Below are 15895 nucleotides of genomic sequence, written 5' to 3' on the forward strand. Positions count from 1 at the left end.
GACTCGTTTTGTAGTAGTTGCTAAGCTTAGCATATTTGTTAAGATAGGGTAGTTGGTTGTTACTAAAGGTTAATGAAGGCATAAAATAATCGTTTGGACGATTGTGGATGCGTATTTCTACCCACCGCGTATCAGCCTTTGAACAGACCACGGAACAGCAAACTACTACTGCTACGTTGAAATAGGTTAGCAACTTACAGTCCTAAGTACTTAACTTAATATCAAGACACACGGTAGTGTGTCGTGCGGCCCAAGAAGCCGGCGCGCAACACCCGTGAGTATATTGACAGGAAGAACGAAAACGCAATTTTCGCACCTCCGTAGCTCTGTGCTGCCTTAATGAAACAAGACGATTTTTGCTGTGGACACTCCCTCCAACTTCAGTACTCCACATTCCAAATTTGAGCGAAATCGCTTCAAGCGTTCCCGAGATATGCGACTTCAAACATTGGCTTAGTTTCTTCATTTTTTTTTTCTTAGGCAGGTTATATAGAGCCGGTGTCACAGTGATATATGTTTCCCCGGGTAACGTGTTTCCCGCACACATATCCCTAGGGATCCGTGTTTCCCCGCACGCATATCACTTACTCGCTAGCGACCTACAAGTCACAGTGATATGTGTTTCCCCGGGTAATATGTTTCCCCTTTAAAGTCATGAGCAACGTACGTAGTGTTAGCATAAAGGCGCGCATGCACTTTTAATAATCATAGCTAGCCATTGTACTTACCTATACTATACTAATACTATAATTACACATGCTGATGGAGGAAATCAAGCCATTCACTGGCATTCAACTAGAACTGTGCTGTGATTTGGCTATGTAGCTATAACATCAGTTTAATAAAACAGTAGCTACAAGTACATGTATACAATAAAAATGCTATCTCTAGCTATATACAGTAAATCATGTGATTGCAGCTATGTATGATAACTAATCAATGTACAAATTGCTCAATATTATGCTTAGTCTGGTAGCATTCTACACAGAGAAATGTGCTCTTCTTTACTTCAGCAATGGTGGTGTTTGCACAATGCGCATGTGTCCAACATTGGCATTGGTCACATTTTGGTCACACTGGTATTAGTCGCAAAAATGGCAGAATCGAAGTATTTTCCCCAGTTATCTGAACAATCTTCCATGAGCTTTGACATAGATCTGAACATATGCACATAAAAAAACAACAACAATAATATGCTGGTTGATTAGTATACATAATATAGTTGTAGGAACAGAACTTAGAAATAAATTTTGTCACATGCATAATATATATACCTTTTTAATGTTTGGTTTGTTCTTTCATCAAGACCGTTCGATTGGGGATGATATGCAGTTGTTATTCACATCTTGACATCGAAAGCTTTTTGTAAAGCTTCATTAGTCTGAAACAAAACAATGACAATTACATTTAGCTAGTGCATGAATAGCTACAGTTGCAGCTACCACAATTATGCATACCTAATTAACAAACTCTTTTCCTTGGTCAGTAATAATGTGCACTGGAGCTCCCTGGTGGCAGTATACCTTGTATATTCCTCTGGCAACTGAAATTGCTGACTTAATTGTCTTCTATGGGAACTTTTTCAACAAATTTACTGAAATAATCTGTCATGGTTAAAACATATTAGTGCCCTTGAGGAGTTGGCTTGAATGGGCCAATCAAATCCATTCCAACTAAATACCAGACTTTGGGTGCAACAGCAATAGGCTGTAATTCTATTGCAGCTTTCTTCAACTGCGGAGCATTTCGCTGGTAACGGTCACACAATTTGATCTGTGCATTTTAAAATTATACTAGCTACTGACACATCATATTACACAGTATATACTATATATAGCTTCAGTTTCGCATGTATGCATACATATGTGTTACAGTAGTTATAGACAGTGTATTGGTGCATACATGCGAAACTGCATAACAGTTTAGCACAACAGTGACAACATGCAACACAATATCAACATTATGTAGCTATATTGCTAATTACCCTCTCTTCAATCTCCTTATAGTAGTTGGGCCAATAGCACCGCTCCTTGATTTTTGCTATGGTAGCGTCTCTACCTTTATGTCCACCAGCAGTTAAATGACACTCAAGAAAAACTCTATCTATTTCATTCTTTTGTAATACTATCCTGTCAAATGTTGTTCCATCTTTAGCAGTATCCACATAATAGAGTTTTTCCTGTTGCATTTTGTAGGTTTTACAGCTTCTTTGTAAAACAAATTTCTGTGACTTTGTATAACCAGCTGGATAACTTTGATTATCCAAATAGCCTATGATGGCAGCATACTGTTCATCCTCCATTCCCCAGTGACAGCAGCTAGGTGCTTCAAGGGTCTCACACAAAATTCTCAGTCTCACTTGAAGATCTCTCAATATATCACATACTGTAGCTAACAGTTTTCTCTCAGCAACACTTCTCAGCTGGCTAACAGTTTTCTCTCAGCAACACTTCTCAGCGTGCTTAGCTAGCTAACAGTTTTCTCTCAGTAGAAAACTTATCAGCCTATTTATAGCTATAGATACACATGCTTGACACTTCTAAAATCTCTCACAACACTTTTCTTTCAGCAAATCTATAGCTAATTAAATAATTATGCCACATAGAAATCTCTCAGCACATGCACGCATGTATGCTTGACACTTCAGAGGCTAACATCTCTCACATGAATGCGCATCAGTCAGGCATGCATGCAGAAACTTAATTTAGCTATAAACCTTTAGTTATTTTATTATTCTCCACTGGCTCATACATGCAGTACACAGTGTCTCTTCTAAATTGACTGCCACAATATAGCTAGCTAGTATAATTATTGTATTAGCTTATATAGTAGCTATATAGCTAGTTAGCTAACTATAGCTATATACATGTAATATGCATGGACTAGATAGCTATATATCTACTGAACGGTTGGATCGCGTACTGTTTGCAACTAGCCATAGGACCTTGGAGTTACTGCACGATGGCTAATATCTTAGTGGGAAACACGGATCTCTGGTGATATATGTGCGGGGAAACACGAATCCCTAGGGATATGTGTGTGCGATGAAATATTAAAAAAATAGTTACGGGAAACGCATATCACTGACAGCTTTTGGTGGGAAACACGGATCCCTAGTGATATGTGTGCGGGGAAACACGGATCCCTAGGGATATATGTGCGGGAAACACGTTACCCGGGGAAACATATATCACTGTGACACCGGCACCGGTTACACTGTTTGCCGGCAGTAGAGGGTATAATACTTAGAATGTTAGGTGCATTTAAAAAAAAACTTGTACAAAAAACCTAAGAAAGCGAAAAAAATCAGTTGTCTAAGTGAGGGCTCGAACCCGGGCATCCGTACTCATAAACAATGTTTGTAACGATTATACCACCGGTGCTGCAGTTACTCATCTCCTTTAGTTTCTACCTTATAAACATCCGACTGAAGCGACTTCTATATACAACAAGAGTGAAGAAGAAACCAAAGCTGAACTCTAGCCTACCCCTAACGCTAAGGTAGGGTCCGCAACGCAAAAAATCGATATCCTCCAATCAACTACCTAACTATTGTCATGTGTTAGGCTAAGTGTAACTTGAGTAACACCAGCGTAACAGCCAAGTTTGTCACTTTCTTCTGGTAGAAAACGACACAAATGTCTTAAAATCACGTGATTTTTCATTGCAGCAGTTCGTAGGGTTCTTCGTATGCCACGATATTCACTATCAACATTGTTCAAGTAGTCTATCACCAACTCAAAGTATTGGTGGTTTGATTTTATTGGTCAGTATCCGGTGGCAGCACGATCTGTGCAGCTTTTTGGCGACAGACAAAATGTTTCTTGCTCTGGAGCACAGGACAAGCAGAGCAGCAACTGCACCATGGGTCAGCAATGACCAGTACTAGATAAAGTACCTGCATGCGGAGTATGGTTATAATTGAAGCTTGTTAGCCATCTGGCTGAGCAATCTATATGCTGAAATTCGGCCAAAATGACGCAATTTTTGCGAACAAATACCAGAATGGTTGATACATCAGTGAGACAGTCTACAACAGCAAGGATATGAAGCTTATAAACACCTAACAATACGGCTATCGAGCCCAGTAAACGCATAGAGCAATCCAATGCATGAAATAGGCACTCACGTGATCGATATTCAAATCTCGGAAAATACAACCATAATCTATTCCAATGACATTAAAATCACTTGGAATCAAGTGACAATCAGTTTGTGTGCGTGCATTAGGTTCAACATCTCGATTAGCCCAGCAGTCAGAGACTCTCCCTATGATGCCATCACAGCATAAAACACACCCGCACTGGCTCAGACCATGTCTGAGTAAACAATTAACACAAATATTTACAAAAGGAGCACACTGCATGGTTCCTATTCAGAAATGAAAGTGATTTCATGGGTATTTCCACGATTTGAATTTCGATCACGTGAGTGCCTATTTCATGCATTGGATTGCTCTATGCATTTACCGTATTGTTAGGTGTTTATAAACTTCGTATCCTTGCTGTAGGAGACTGTCTCACTGATGTATCAACCATTCTGGTATTTGTTTGCAAAAATCGCGTCATTTTGGCCGAATTTCAGCATATAGATGGCTCAGCCAGATGGCTCAGCCAGATGGCTAACAAGCTTCAATTATAACCATACTCTGCATGCAGGTACTTTACCTAGTACTGGTCATTGCTGACCCACGGCGCAGTTGCTGCTCTGCTTGTCCTGTGCTCCAGAGCAAGAAACATTTTGTCTGTCGCCAAAAAGCTGCACAGATCGTGCTGCCACTGGAAACTGACCAATAAAATCAAACCACCAATACTTTGAGTTGATGATAGACTACTTGAACAATGTTGAGAGTGAATATCGTGGCATACGGAGAACCCTACGAACTGCTGCAACGAAAAATCGCGTGATTTTAAGACATTTGTATCGTTTTCTACCGGAAGAAAGTGACAAACTTGGCTGCCACGCTGGTGTTGTTCAAGTTACACTTAGCCTAACACATGACAATAGTTAGATAGTCGATTGGAGGATATCAACTTTTCGCGTTGCGGACCCTAGCTAAGAAACTACTTTTCGCGTCCCCTAAAGTTGAATGCTCGGGGCAACCTACTAGACGCGTGCCCTAAAGTTGAATGCTCAGGGCAACTACTAGACGCGTGCCCTAAAGTCAAATGCTCGGGGCATATTGGACGTGTACCAACTCTAGCTCGCCTAGACACAACTGGTTTGTTTGATAGTCCAGCAAATGATGGACTTATGCCGGTAAAATAACCGTTCACATTCGTAACCGGTGCCGGTACTATATCCACTTTGTTTTTTCTTATTTTTCTTCCTCTTTTCGCACACTTACAAAAACCGCTATAAAACGCGAACGCAATATCCGATTGCCTAGAAATTTGGCACACAGAAGGGGGGTATAAAGGCACATCTCTGTACCAACTTTACTGGAATACGATAAACAGGCAAAGAGTTATTAGCGATTATTCACGAAAAATAACACCAATATGTTGTCACGCCTACAGGGTAAACCGCGTATGGGAAGAAGCTGAAAATCAGTGGGTGAATAGGTTAACTATTGAACCTCAAACCTTTTGTGGTTTGAAAGAAATCGAGCTAAAAACCAGGAAGATAGAACGAAAAAACCAAGAGTGTGTTACAATTATGCAATCGAGATTAACTAATAAAAAAAAACGACTACTTTCCACGCCCACCAGAAAAACCGCTTGGGGTAATGCTTTGAAATTCACTGTACAGATGGAGTAATCATTTTAGAAAGGATCTTCAATGGTGTAGAAGAATCAGACTTGAAGCCACGGAGTTATAACACAAAATCAAACTTGGTGTAGCAAGTGTGAGATCGAGATACTCTAATAGAGCAGTCACCCTGAAAAGAATTCAACAGATCTGCTAGAAACTAGTAACCTGTATAGAGATAAGCTACAAACAATTCATCCTGTAGAGAGATTATCTAGAAGAAGCTACCTTGTAGGGAGTTCAATTATGTAGTTCAGCTAGAAGAACTCACCTTGTAGAGAGTTCAGCTACAAATAAACCACCATGTAGAGAGTTCAGCTACAAACAAATCGCCCTGTAGAGGGATCAGCTAGAAGAAATTGCCCTGTACAGAGTTCAGCTACAAATAAACCATCATGTAGAGAGTTCAGCTGCAAACAAATCACCTGTAGAGAGTTCAGCTACAAATAAACCATCATGTAGAGAGTTCAGCTGCAAACAAATCACCTGTAGAGAGTTCAGCTACAAACAAATTACCCTGTAGAAAGGTCAGCTAGAAGAAGTCACCTTGTAGAGAGTTTAGCTACTAACTAGTGACCCTGTAGAGACATCAGCTAGAAGAAGTTACCTTGTAGAGAGTTCAGTTACAAACAAATCATCTTGTAGAGAGATCAACTAGAAGAAGTTACCTTGTAGATAGTTCAGTTACAAACAATTCACCCTGTAGAGAGATCAGCTAGAAGGACTCACCTTGTGGAGTGTTCAGTTACAAAAAAACCACCATGTAGAGTTCTGTAATAAATATATGCATTATATATATATATATATATAATTTGTACATTTATTGATAAAATCAGAAATATTTAAAGTATTCATCTGCTTCATCTTTTCTTCTTCCTGTGGAAAAGAAAAAAAAGATAGGTTAAAAAAGCCCCAAAGCTGGCCATAGGCCAGCTTTGGGGTATATAAATACTAAAAGAAGTGAAATCTAATCCAAAACAGCCATGCTATAAAAAAAGAGTGCGGCCCTCAAAAAGGCTATGGTGAAAAAGATGTGAAATCCAAGGTGGCGGCCAAGAAATGGCTGTGATGGTAGGTTAATGGTAAAAATTTTAATAACGACAATTCAGGTGAATTTTGTACCAAGACCAAGCGGCACCAAGATTTACCTGAATTGTTGTTATTAAAATTTTTACCATTAACCTACCATCACAGCCATTTCTTGGCCACCACCTTGGATCTCACATCTTTTTTCACCATAGCCTTTTTGAGGGCCACACTCTTTTTTTACAGCTTGGATTAGATAATAACTTACTGTCCCAATAGCGAAGTAAACTCCATCCCACAATCGCAAGTTTTCTAACATTGTGTGTTAAAGCATAGTAACGTATTAATGACGTTTTAACGTATGGACAACGTTTTGATGGCTATTAGCCCACACTATTAAAACCACGATCGATCTTCAGATGCTACTGTATAAAACAAATGGGATGAGTTCTCATTAGTTCTTTCACCTATTAGGTGAGTGCACCCCAAGTGATATATATCACTTATACAATGGCTGCTTGGGATTTTACTGACATATACACCCGCAGCCCTCGGGCTTTGGGTGTATATATCAGTAAAATCCCTTGCGGCCGTGGTATAACTATTACATATAAATTCTGAGAACAGTTTAGCTTGCTTTCCGTTGTGGTTGTGGATTTCTCCATTGCTTGATTAGCACTATAGTTACAACTGCATGGCTTTATTTATGGGATCAAAACATGTTGTACCCAAAAAGAGCTTCACTATGCCTAGGAACTTGTAAGTAGCCATGTACAATAAAGATGCATTACAAATGTCTATGTACCTCCATAAAGATTGATAGAAAATTATTTTGTAACTACACACACCTCAGATTATTACATTGTACAGTGTATGCATAATATAACACCATAATGTTTTGCTCACACCTCAGGGGTGGATCCAGACTTTTAAAAGGGGGGTTCCACTTTGGAATTGCAACTTCAGCCTAGCTGTAAGTTGAAGAACAAAAAAAAAGTCATCACCTGCTGACAATAGCTGACACTCACCAAAGATGCCCTCACCAATTATATTTCCTTATTTATAACTAAATACATTGCTACACTGCTCCTCAAAAGACTACTGTGACTGCTCTATTAGAGTATCTCGATTTGACTGCTCTATTAGAGTATCTTGAGTAAGAGAGGCTCTTTCAAAAGGGGGGTTCCACATGCTTTGAACCCCCCCCTTGATCCGCCCCTGCACCTTAAAACAAAAGTAATACACATGTTACGTTTTGAAACATTTAGTTGCTGAACTCCACACTAAAAGTGCATTACATGTTACTCAGTTTATTTCCTGTGCTCGTCCCATTTGGTAGCAATTGCTTCTTCTATAGTCTTGTCATCTTTGCGATTACAGCATTCACCTCCATCCAGCTTGTTCCTCATACAATAGTAGTGGGGTATCTTCTGTAACTCAGAGATGCAAGGTTGATTGGGTAAAACAAGTCGAGTGTTGTTGGGCAAATAAAATGCTAAAATGACATGATCATGTCTAGTACAGTCTTTATCATTCTCATTGAAACGTTGAGGATATTTGTTGATCACCATTGATGCCAATTTCTGCAGGCCAGTTTTCTGGTAATTTGGTGGCTTAAAATACTTTGTGTTGTTTCCTTGTATCAGTGGAAATGTCTGGTAGTAGTTGTCACTTGTAGAACACACTAATACAACATGGCTGATTTCTTTTTGGTAGACCAGTGTACCAGCTGCTCGGTAGCAAAGTTGTTGACTGTTGATACCCCTACATTTCTGATAAGCTTCCAAGACTAATGTAAATTTAAACTCGAACACACATGGACCATAAACATTATCAGTTTTGCCAGTTTTTCTTTCTGTTCCAAACCAGACTAGAGGTCCCGGTAAACACTCAGTATCGTCAGGAGGTATCCATTTCTCAGTAGTGCTATCAGGACCTATGTAATAGCTTGCATTGGGGGAGGGAGAGCATTCTGATGATGGTCGCCATTGCTTTGGATTCCCTTTAAAGATGGCCTCCTTTCCCTGACATATGCTGATCATATCTTGGTAGTGAGTGGCGTGAAATATTGTTGGAATGAAGGATAATGATGAACCAATGATATCTCGTGTTTCAATAAGTACACTACTATAGAACAGTTCTGGCTTTCTCTTTGTGAAGCTAAAGTAGTACGTACAATAGAATGTTTAAACCACATAATGATACGTGCATGCATGCATATACTTAAGTGTTTGTAGTCTAGTCCAAATACAAAAATGTAACTCCTAATAATTATCGAGAGTTTATAATACTTCTGCATGTTCTCAAGTTAATGACGTGATAATATTATACTCATTGAAATGTTTAGGATATTCCATCAACTGTCTATTTTGCAGGCTTGCAAGTCATTTGGTGGCTTAATATCAGTGGAAATGTTTTAGAGACCTAGCATGAGACTTTTCATTGATTTAAAAACCAAGGCGAAGCCGAGGTTTTTAAAACACAAAGGTCCGAGGGCATGGTCTCTAATCGACTTACAAAAATTAATGAAAGCATTTTGTATGGGCGTATAGGTGGAGTTATACATAGATGTCATTTTAAAATCATCACACAATCTTAACATGAATAGAGAAGATGGAACATATTTTTGTCAAAGAGCTGAAGATAAATCGAAGCTAGCATTTCATCGCTGCTTTGATCGATTATACACTAGTGAAGATAATTGTCTCGACAACCAGTTGCTGCCATTGCACATGCATGGCATCACAGCAGTGTAGAGAACAGGTGAATTAATGTAATAGATTAATTGAAGATGAAACATGCTTAAAACACTCTAGAAAACAGACGGGCACTAAATATAATTTTCTGTGATATCACTCACTGGACTTTTCTGTTCATCTTGACAAATGTAGCTACAATGTTAAACAGTATTTTCCATAATCAAATTGCTTTGGGCATGCTTAAAGTAATGGAGTGGTCAAACTCATGTTGGCTTGGATGCATGATTTCACCCACCACAGACTAATATGCTTGAGAGCTAGAGCATAGCAAATCAATGATTGAAAACAAGATTTGCAATGCTTGAGGTCTTTTCTGCTAGCAGGTTTTTAACCATTTGAAGAACCTGCTGGCAGGTCTTTTAGTGCATCATAAAGACCTCATTATCTCTCAATGATCAAAGCATTCTATACGTACCATTCTCTAATGTGTGTGTGTGTGTGTGTGTGTGTGTGTGTGTGTGTGTGTGTGTGTGTGTGTGTGTGTGTGTGTGTGTGTGTGTACCCTGTGTGTGTGTGTACCCTGTGTGTGCACACCAGGCATGTAATAACCAGGGGGGTAGGTCATGACATCACTGTGACAATAATTGCGTGACATATGTGTACTATACATTTTGCCATAGAGTTTTGTTCCAGTAAACCATGAAGTTTAGCGCCAGTGTTGGGAGTAACGAGTTACATAATAGTTATACGGGCACAATGTGGAGTCTATGAAATTTATATACCCGAAGGCCCGGGCTGTAGCGCACGAGCGAAGCGAGGGCGCTACTAAGGGCCTGAGGGTTTATAAATTTCATAAGACTCCACATTGTGCCCGTATAACTGCTTTAGACTCTATTTCACATTACACTCAGAATACTTACCTCATCCACGGCTGTTTCTGCTGTAGGCTCAGCAAAACCGGCTGGTTTTCTTGCGATAATATTAGCATCATGGCAACTATGCGTCCTCACGTGACAAAATAATAGCGCTCATTAAATCACTGCACGTGAACAATGCACAGCGATTGGATAAACCTAGATTTTGAGCATATGTTATATTGTGCCTGAAGGCGTGGAGTATATTAGAAAACAAGGTGGAATATACGAGATTTATTACCCACCCAAAACAGCCTAAATAGAGTCTAAGTAATATTATTACTTTTGTGGTAACTAAGTAATATAACGAAATACGCTATAAAAACGGGTAATATAACTCAAGTTACTTTACTTACAAATGTAACGCATTACCTAAGTAATATAGTTACTGTAACGAGTCTAATATTACATAATATTATTACTACAAGTAACGAAGTTACTAATCTCGTTAGTAATCCACTGAGTAATGCCTAGCCACAACGAAGTAATGAAGCCTACTGAATGAAGCTTATTCACCAGCTTCTTACTTATAACCAAGATGTGCACATTGTCCAACAACGCAATCATGTCACGTGATAAAGTGGTAGTTTCACACGTGACAGCTTAAGGCTGTGGACACAAAGTAATATAATATGTAATATTATTATAGTTACTTTATTTTATGGGTAATATGTAACTGTAACTAAATAGTTCAGTTGCAAGTAATATGTAATATGTAACTAGTTACTTTTACAAAGTAACTTGCCCAACACTGTTTAACGCTATATTTATTGTCAGAAATAGTAAGTCATTAGTATAGAAATCATTTCAAGTAACTAGCCCTACCTAATCCCAGCGAAACTATGGTGATTGCAATAAGCCGTTATTTAGAATAAATGCTAACCTTATTTTCGGGTACCTGTATACGTATTATTGTTTGCTGTATTCTTAATCGCTAGTAGTAAATTCAATCAACTTCGGCATCTACAATTATCATACAGTACAATAGTACTGTATAGTAGGGATGATGAAGGTGTGGGAGTGGTCCACGAAGAAAAATCTACCGAAAATCATCTTCAGAAATCCTTCATGGCCACTTCACAGTATTGGTCATGTTGCTGTAGACCTTCAGTGCTGGTCACTGTAAAGTGTTAATAAAATTTTAAAAATGGTCAGGTATAAACAAGCCCAAATGTGTCTTCAGAACGACCCAAAACGTTTCCGACAAAAAAAATTTTAAATATTATTTTAGCGAATTTTCTACTGCCTGCCTGCCTGCCTGCCTGCCTGCCTGCCTGCCTGCCTGCCTGCCTGCCTGCCTGCCTGCCTGCCTGCCTGCCTGCCTGCCTGCCTGCCTGCCTGCCTGCCTGCCTGCCTGCCTGCCTGCCTGCCTGCCTGCCTGCCTGCCTGCCTGCCTGCCTGCCTGCCTGCCTGCCTGCCTGCCTGCCTGCCTGCCTGCCTGCCTGCCTGCCTGCCTGCCTGCCTGCCTGCCTGCCTGCCTGCCTGCCTGCCTGCCTGCCTGCCTGCCTGCCTGCCTGCCTGCCTGCCTGCCTGCCTGCCTGCCTGCCTGCCTGCCTGCCTGCCTGCCTGCCTGCCTGCCTGCCTGCCTGCCTGCCTGCCTGCCTGCCTGCCTGCCTGCCTGCCTGCCTGCCTGCCTGCCTGCCTGCCTGCCTGCCTGCCTGCCTGCCTGCCTGCCTGCCTGCCTGCCTGCCTGCCTGCCTGCCTGCCTGCCTGCCTGCCTGCCTGCCTGCCTGCCTGCCTGCCTGCCTGCCTGCCTGCCTGCCTGCCTGCCTGCCTGCCTGCCTGCCTGCCTGCCTGCCTGCCTGCCTGCCTGCCTGCCTGCCTGCCTGCCTGCCTGCCTGCCTGCCTGCCTGCCTGCCTGCCTGCCTGCCTGCCTGCCTGCCTGCCTGCCTGCCTGCCTGCCTGCCTGCCTGCCTGCCTGCCTGCCTGCCTGCCTGCCTGCCTGCCTGCCTGCCTGCCTGCCTGCCTGATGCATTCAGTAAAGCATAGTGGAAAAGTGGCTACAGCTACAGCCTTGCTTCTTTGGCAGAAATGCTTCGGATTTTGTGGCGAAAAAACCTTTCACAATGTTAAATACCTACAATGTGTGCACTACTGTCTTACTGTTTTATCTTTGATCCTTCTTTATCGTGGCCATCTCTCATGGGTATGGTTTCCATCAAAGCACACACACCACAGCGCCCCAACATATGGCCAGACAAACTTGATTACTTGTTTCTCATCCACAAAAATTTGAATTTCCATGCGGGCGGGAGGTCATTTTTCATTATTCATTATTAAAGAAAATACTCCAAATCAAGCTTTCTGTTACTATAGAGGTTAGCTAAAGCCTTTTTAAGAACTAGTACTTACGTTACGAACTAGTACTTACGTTTTACCACCATTTCTGAGGTGCAAGTGACATTTACTGTGCTGTGAAATGATAGCCAGCCTTCTTAGCATCAAAATGTGTGTGCACGTGATTGATAACAGCAATAATGAAATTAGAGGCGGTGGGGTAAAAAGGGATGCGGGCAGGGATGAGAAACAATTAATCAAGTTTTCCCAGCCTATTGGAATAAACGTGTAGCATAATTGTAGCAAGCACATGATTTTAATGTTGGGATACACCTCGGGATATGCTGTTGCCTGTTCAAGATCACCGGTTGAGAAAATACATGCGTAAGGATTAGAGTGTTTGCTTGGCTCGAAGATGGTTTCTTTTCCGAGTTTAAAAACTGGGTGTATATAGCGCCTCTCTATAGACTTTATGGGTAGCTTTCCCAGAGCACTTTTCAGGTGTACTACAACTGAAAACACCGTAGTAGGCCTCATAGGCTCATGTACCTCATCGTATAGAAAGTGGGCGTGACCCGTACTTATGCGAACTAAAAGTAAGAGCAGCCCTGAGGCTTTGTTGAGAGAATTAGTGGAAAATATTACTGTAGACACACTATAAAACAGTTGAAAAGATACTTCTGTGGGTAATGTGTTGTTTAAAGCAGTTTGTTAAAAATACGCATCCTTAGGAACGTTTAACTGCGTATTTCAGGAATTACAGGTTATTTATGAATTACTAAATACTGTTATTCAATAAAGTTTACAAAAAAAGTACACAAACAAGTGTAAGAAAAAATTAGGAATTTTCCATATGAGTAGGGACTGCAGCAATAAAAAGCACTGAAACAACAAGCCGCTGAGACAAAACACAACTGAATGATTGCATTTTAATCCCTACTTTAGCCTGCTATGATGTATGGTTAAAGTAGGGATTAAAATGCAATCATTCAGTTGTGTTTTGTCTCAGCGGCTTGTTTCAGTGCTTTTTATTGCTGCAGTCCCTACTCATATGGAAAATTCCTAATTTTTTCTTACACTTGTGTAAGAAGCCGGTCCATTAAGTTTTGCAGCATGTAATTATCAGTGGACTCAATTCATTTACGTAAGATCAAAGATCATACACATTATAACATCATGACCTACCCCCCTGTACAATAGCAGCAATATTGTAAGTGTCTCAGCCTTCCCTTAGAACAAAGGCTTCACCTTATTAACACCAATCATCACCTATCACCACTTCCTCTATCTGTAGAGTGATCAAATGGTTTTGTATAGACTGCTTGATACTGCATATGAATAAGAAGGTGTCACTCCAATAGGCACTGTACTATGATCTGCGACTGCAGTCAAGATCAATTTTCAATTGTGGACTTTTGCCAAAAATTTGGTCCATTGACCCAGTTCTGTTTATTTTCACGATATTATTGTGTACTACTTACTTGTGCAGCGTTGACCATGCTAGGAAAATAGCTTGACCATTGTCCATCATGTAAAATTGGCCTTGTTCACTGACCTTTCACTTCATACTGTAATTGCATTGACTTGTTTATTTTGGCTGTTGTATCTATTCACCTATTCATGTATAACACTTTGTGAATATGCTTAGTCTCCCATAGGTTAACCATCTGTCTCAGTATTGTTAAAGTGTTGTAGTTAATAAATGTTCTTTGTTAGTTTTGTACTTTACCTTGTAACTTGTATAAATAGCCCTGTATGTTTGTACCATTTCATTCTGTACTTTACTATGATATTGAGTTTAACTGTGAAGTCTTGAACGTGTGCGCTCTGGCTACCTACTTAACTCGCAGTTATTACACATGGCTACACTGAGATCATAGTGCAGTGGCTATTGGAGTGACACTCCCTTGTATAAACTCTTGCCAGCAACCTTACATCATACTGAAAACAGAATATATGTGTACCACAAATTGTGCTACAGAATTCAAAATACATGGAGCCAAATATATATTTGTCCTGATTTGAAAATAATATAAGACTCAGTTTAGTCCCACATACCACACATGTGTACAACAATACTTCACTGTACAGATATCACCTTACTCTATTGGCTCATCTATGGTTACATCTAGAGAAAAGGAGCCTGCCATATCCCTACTACCACTAGGCTTGACCAATTACTGGATATATCTATGTATCACCTGATCACAAAATGGTGCTAATCATATATGCCATATAAGGAGCTGAATGATAATTATTATGTACTAAACTACACAAAATCTAGTGTTACATGTGTTTACCATCATCACTCCAGCTGCCTTCTCAGGCCTGCTGGTCTATGTTAGAGACTGTGGACACAATGTTAGCAACTGCTACTGCTACTAAGGCATAACTGCAGTGGCAATATTATACTATGTAGATACTTCAGTTCAGTAGCTACTATGTTTTTCTCAGCGAGAAGAATTTTTATCTCTTCTTGTTGGTACATTATAGAAATATCATGATATTAATGTGAATCATGATTTGTCATAAAATGTTTCAATATCATCCCCCAAGTCTAAAAGCCACTGCTAATAGTAAACACAACCAACTGGAGACAACAAGTGTGGCTATAACATGGTTTAGAACTGTGATTGTGCATTAGCAGTGAGGCAGTAGTAAAAGGGAAACCCCAAACCTAACCAGCTGTTATGTGGTTAATCCTTAAGGAAATTAGATATTTAACTTTTCCCTTAGAGATCATACTTAACTGTGTAATCACTTCCATACTGTATTGTGAGATTCCCTGTACAATATTTCTTCTCTACCACAATACCCCCTTGAATGATCTAATTTAAGCTACACACATGTAGCTGTGTGCTATACTGTCAGTACAATTGACTGTTCTATTAGAGTATTTTATCAACTGATGCATGTATTTAAGTGATAAAATGAATAGACTGCTCACTGACTAATGAATTCACTTATCAAATTCATTGACTTTTTATTATCCAAACAAATTACTTATCTCAACACTTTTTGTAATAGAACTTTCACACATAATGTTCATGAGGTCCTATTGTCAGTCCATTTTAGGCCACCACTCTAAGTAGGTAACTATGTATATAACGTGTTATTGCTACACCAAAATGTTAACCAACCAACTAGTCATGGTATGTATGTACCTCTTGATAATTCATATTGTATACAGTGACATAAAAACATGTGTACTGTATGTACAATAAACTT

General features: G+C 40.0%; 1 protein-coding gene across 1 annotated transcript; it reads right to left on the reverse strand.

Moving 5' to 3' along the window:
* Positions 1-8035: 8035 nt before the first annotated feature.
* On the reverse strand, positions 8036-14840 carry LOC136251591 (uncharacterized). The gene is made up of 2 exons (XM_066044053.1): positions 14771-14840; positions 8036-8937 (listed from the first exon to the last, which is right to left on the reverse strand). The coding sequence occupies exons 1-2, from the start codon at positions 14815-14817 to the stop codon at positions 8088-8090; spliced, it is 897 nt and encodes a 298-aa protein (XP_065900125.1). The 5' UTR covers positions 14818-14840; the 3' UTR covers positions 8036-8087.
* Between the last annotated feature and the right edge of the window lie 1055 nt (positions 14841-15895).

Source organism: Dysidea avara, chromosome 1, assembly GCF_963678975.1.
Source record: "Dysidea avara chromosome 1, odDysAvar1.4, whole genome shotgun sequence".
Lineage (NCBI taxonomy): Eukaryota > Metazoa > Porifera > Demospongiae > Dictyoceratida > Dysideidae > Dysidea > Dysidea avara.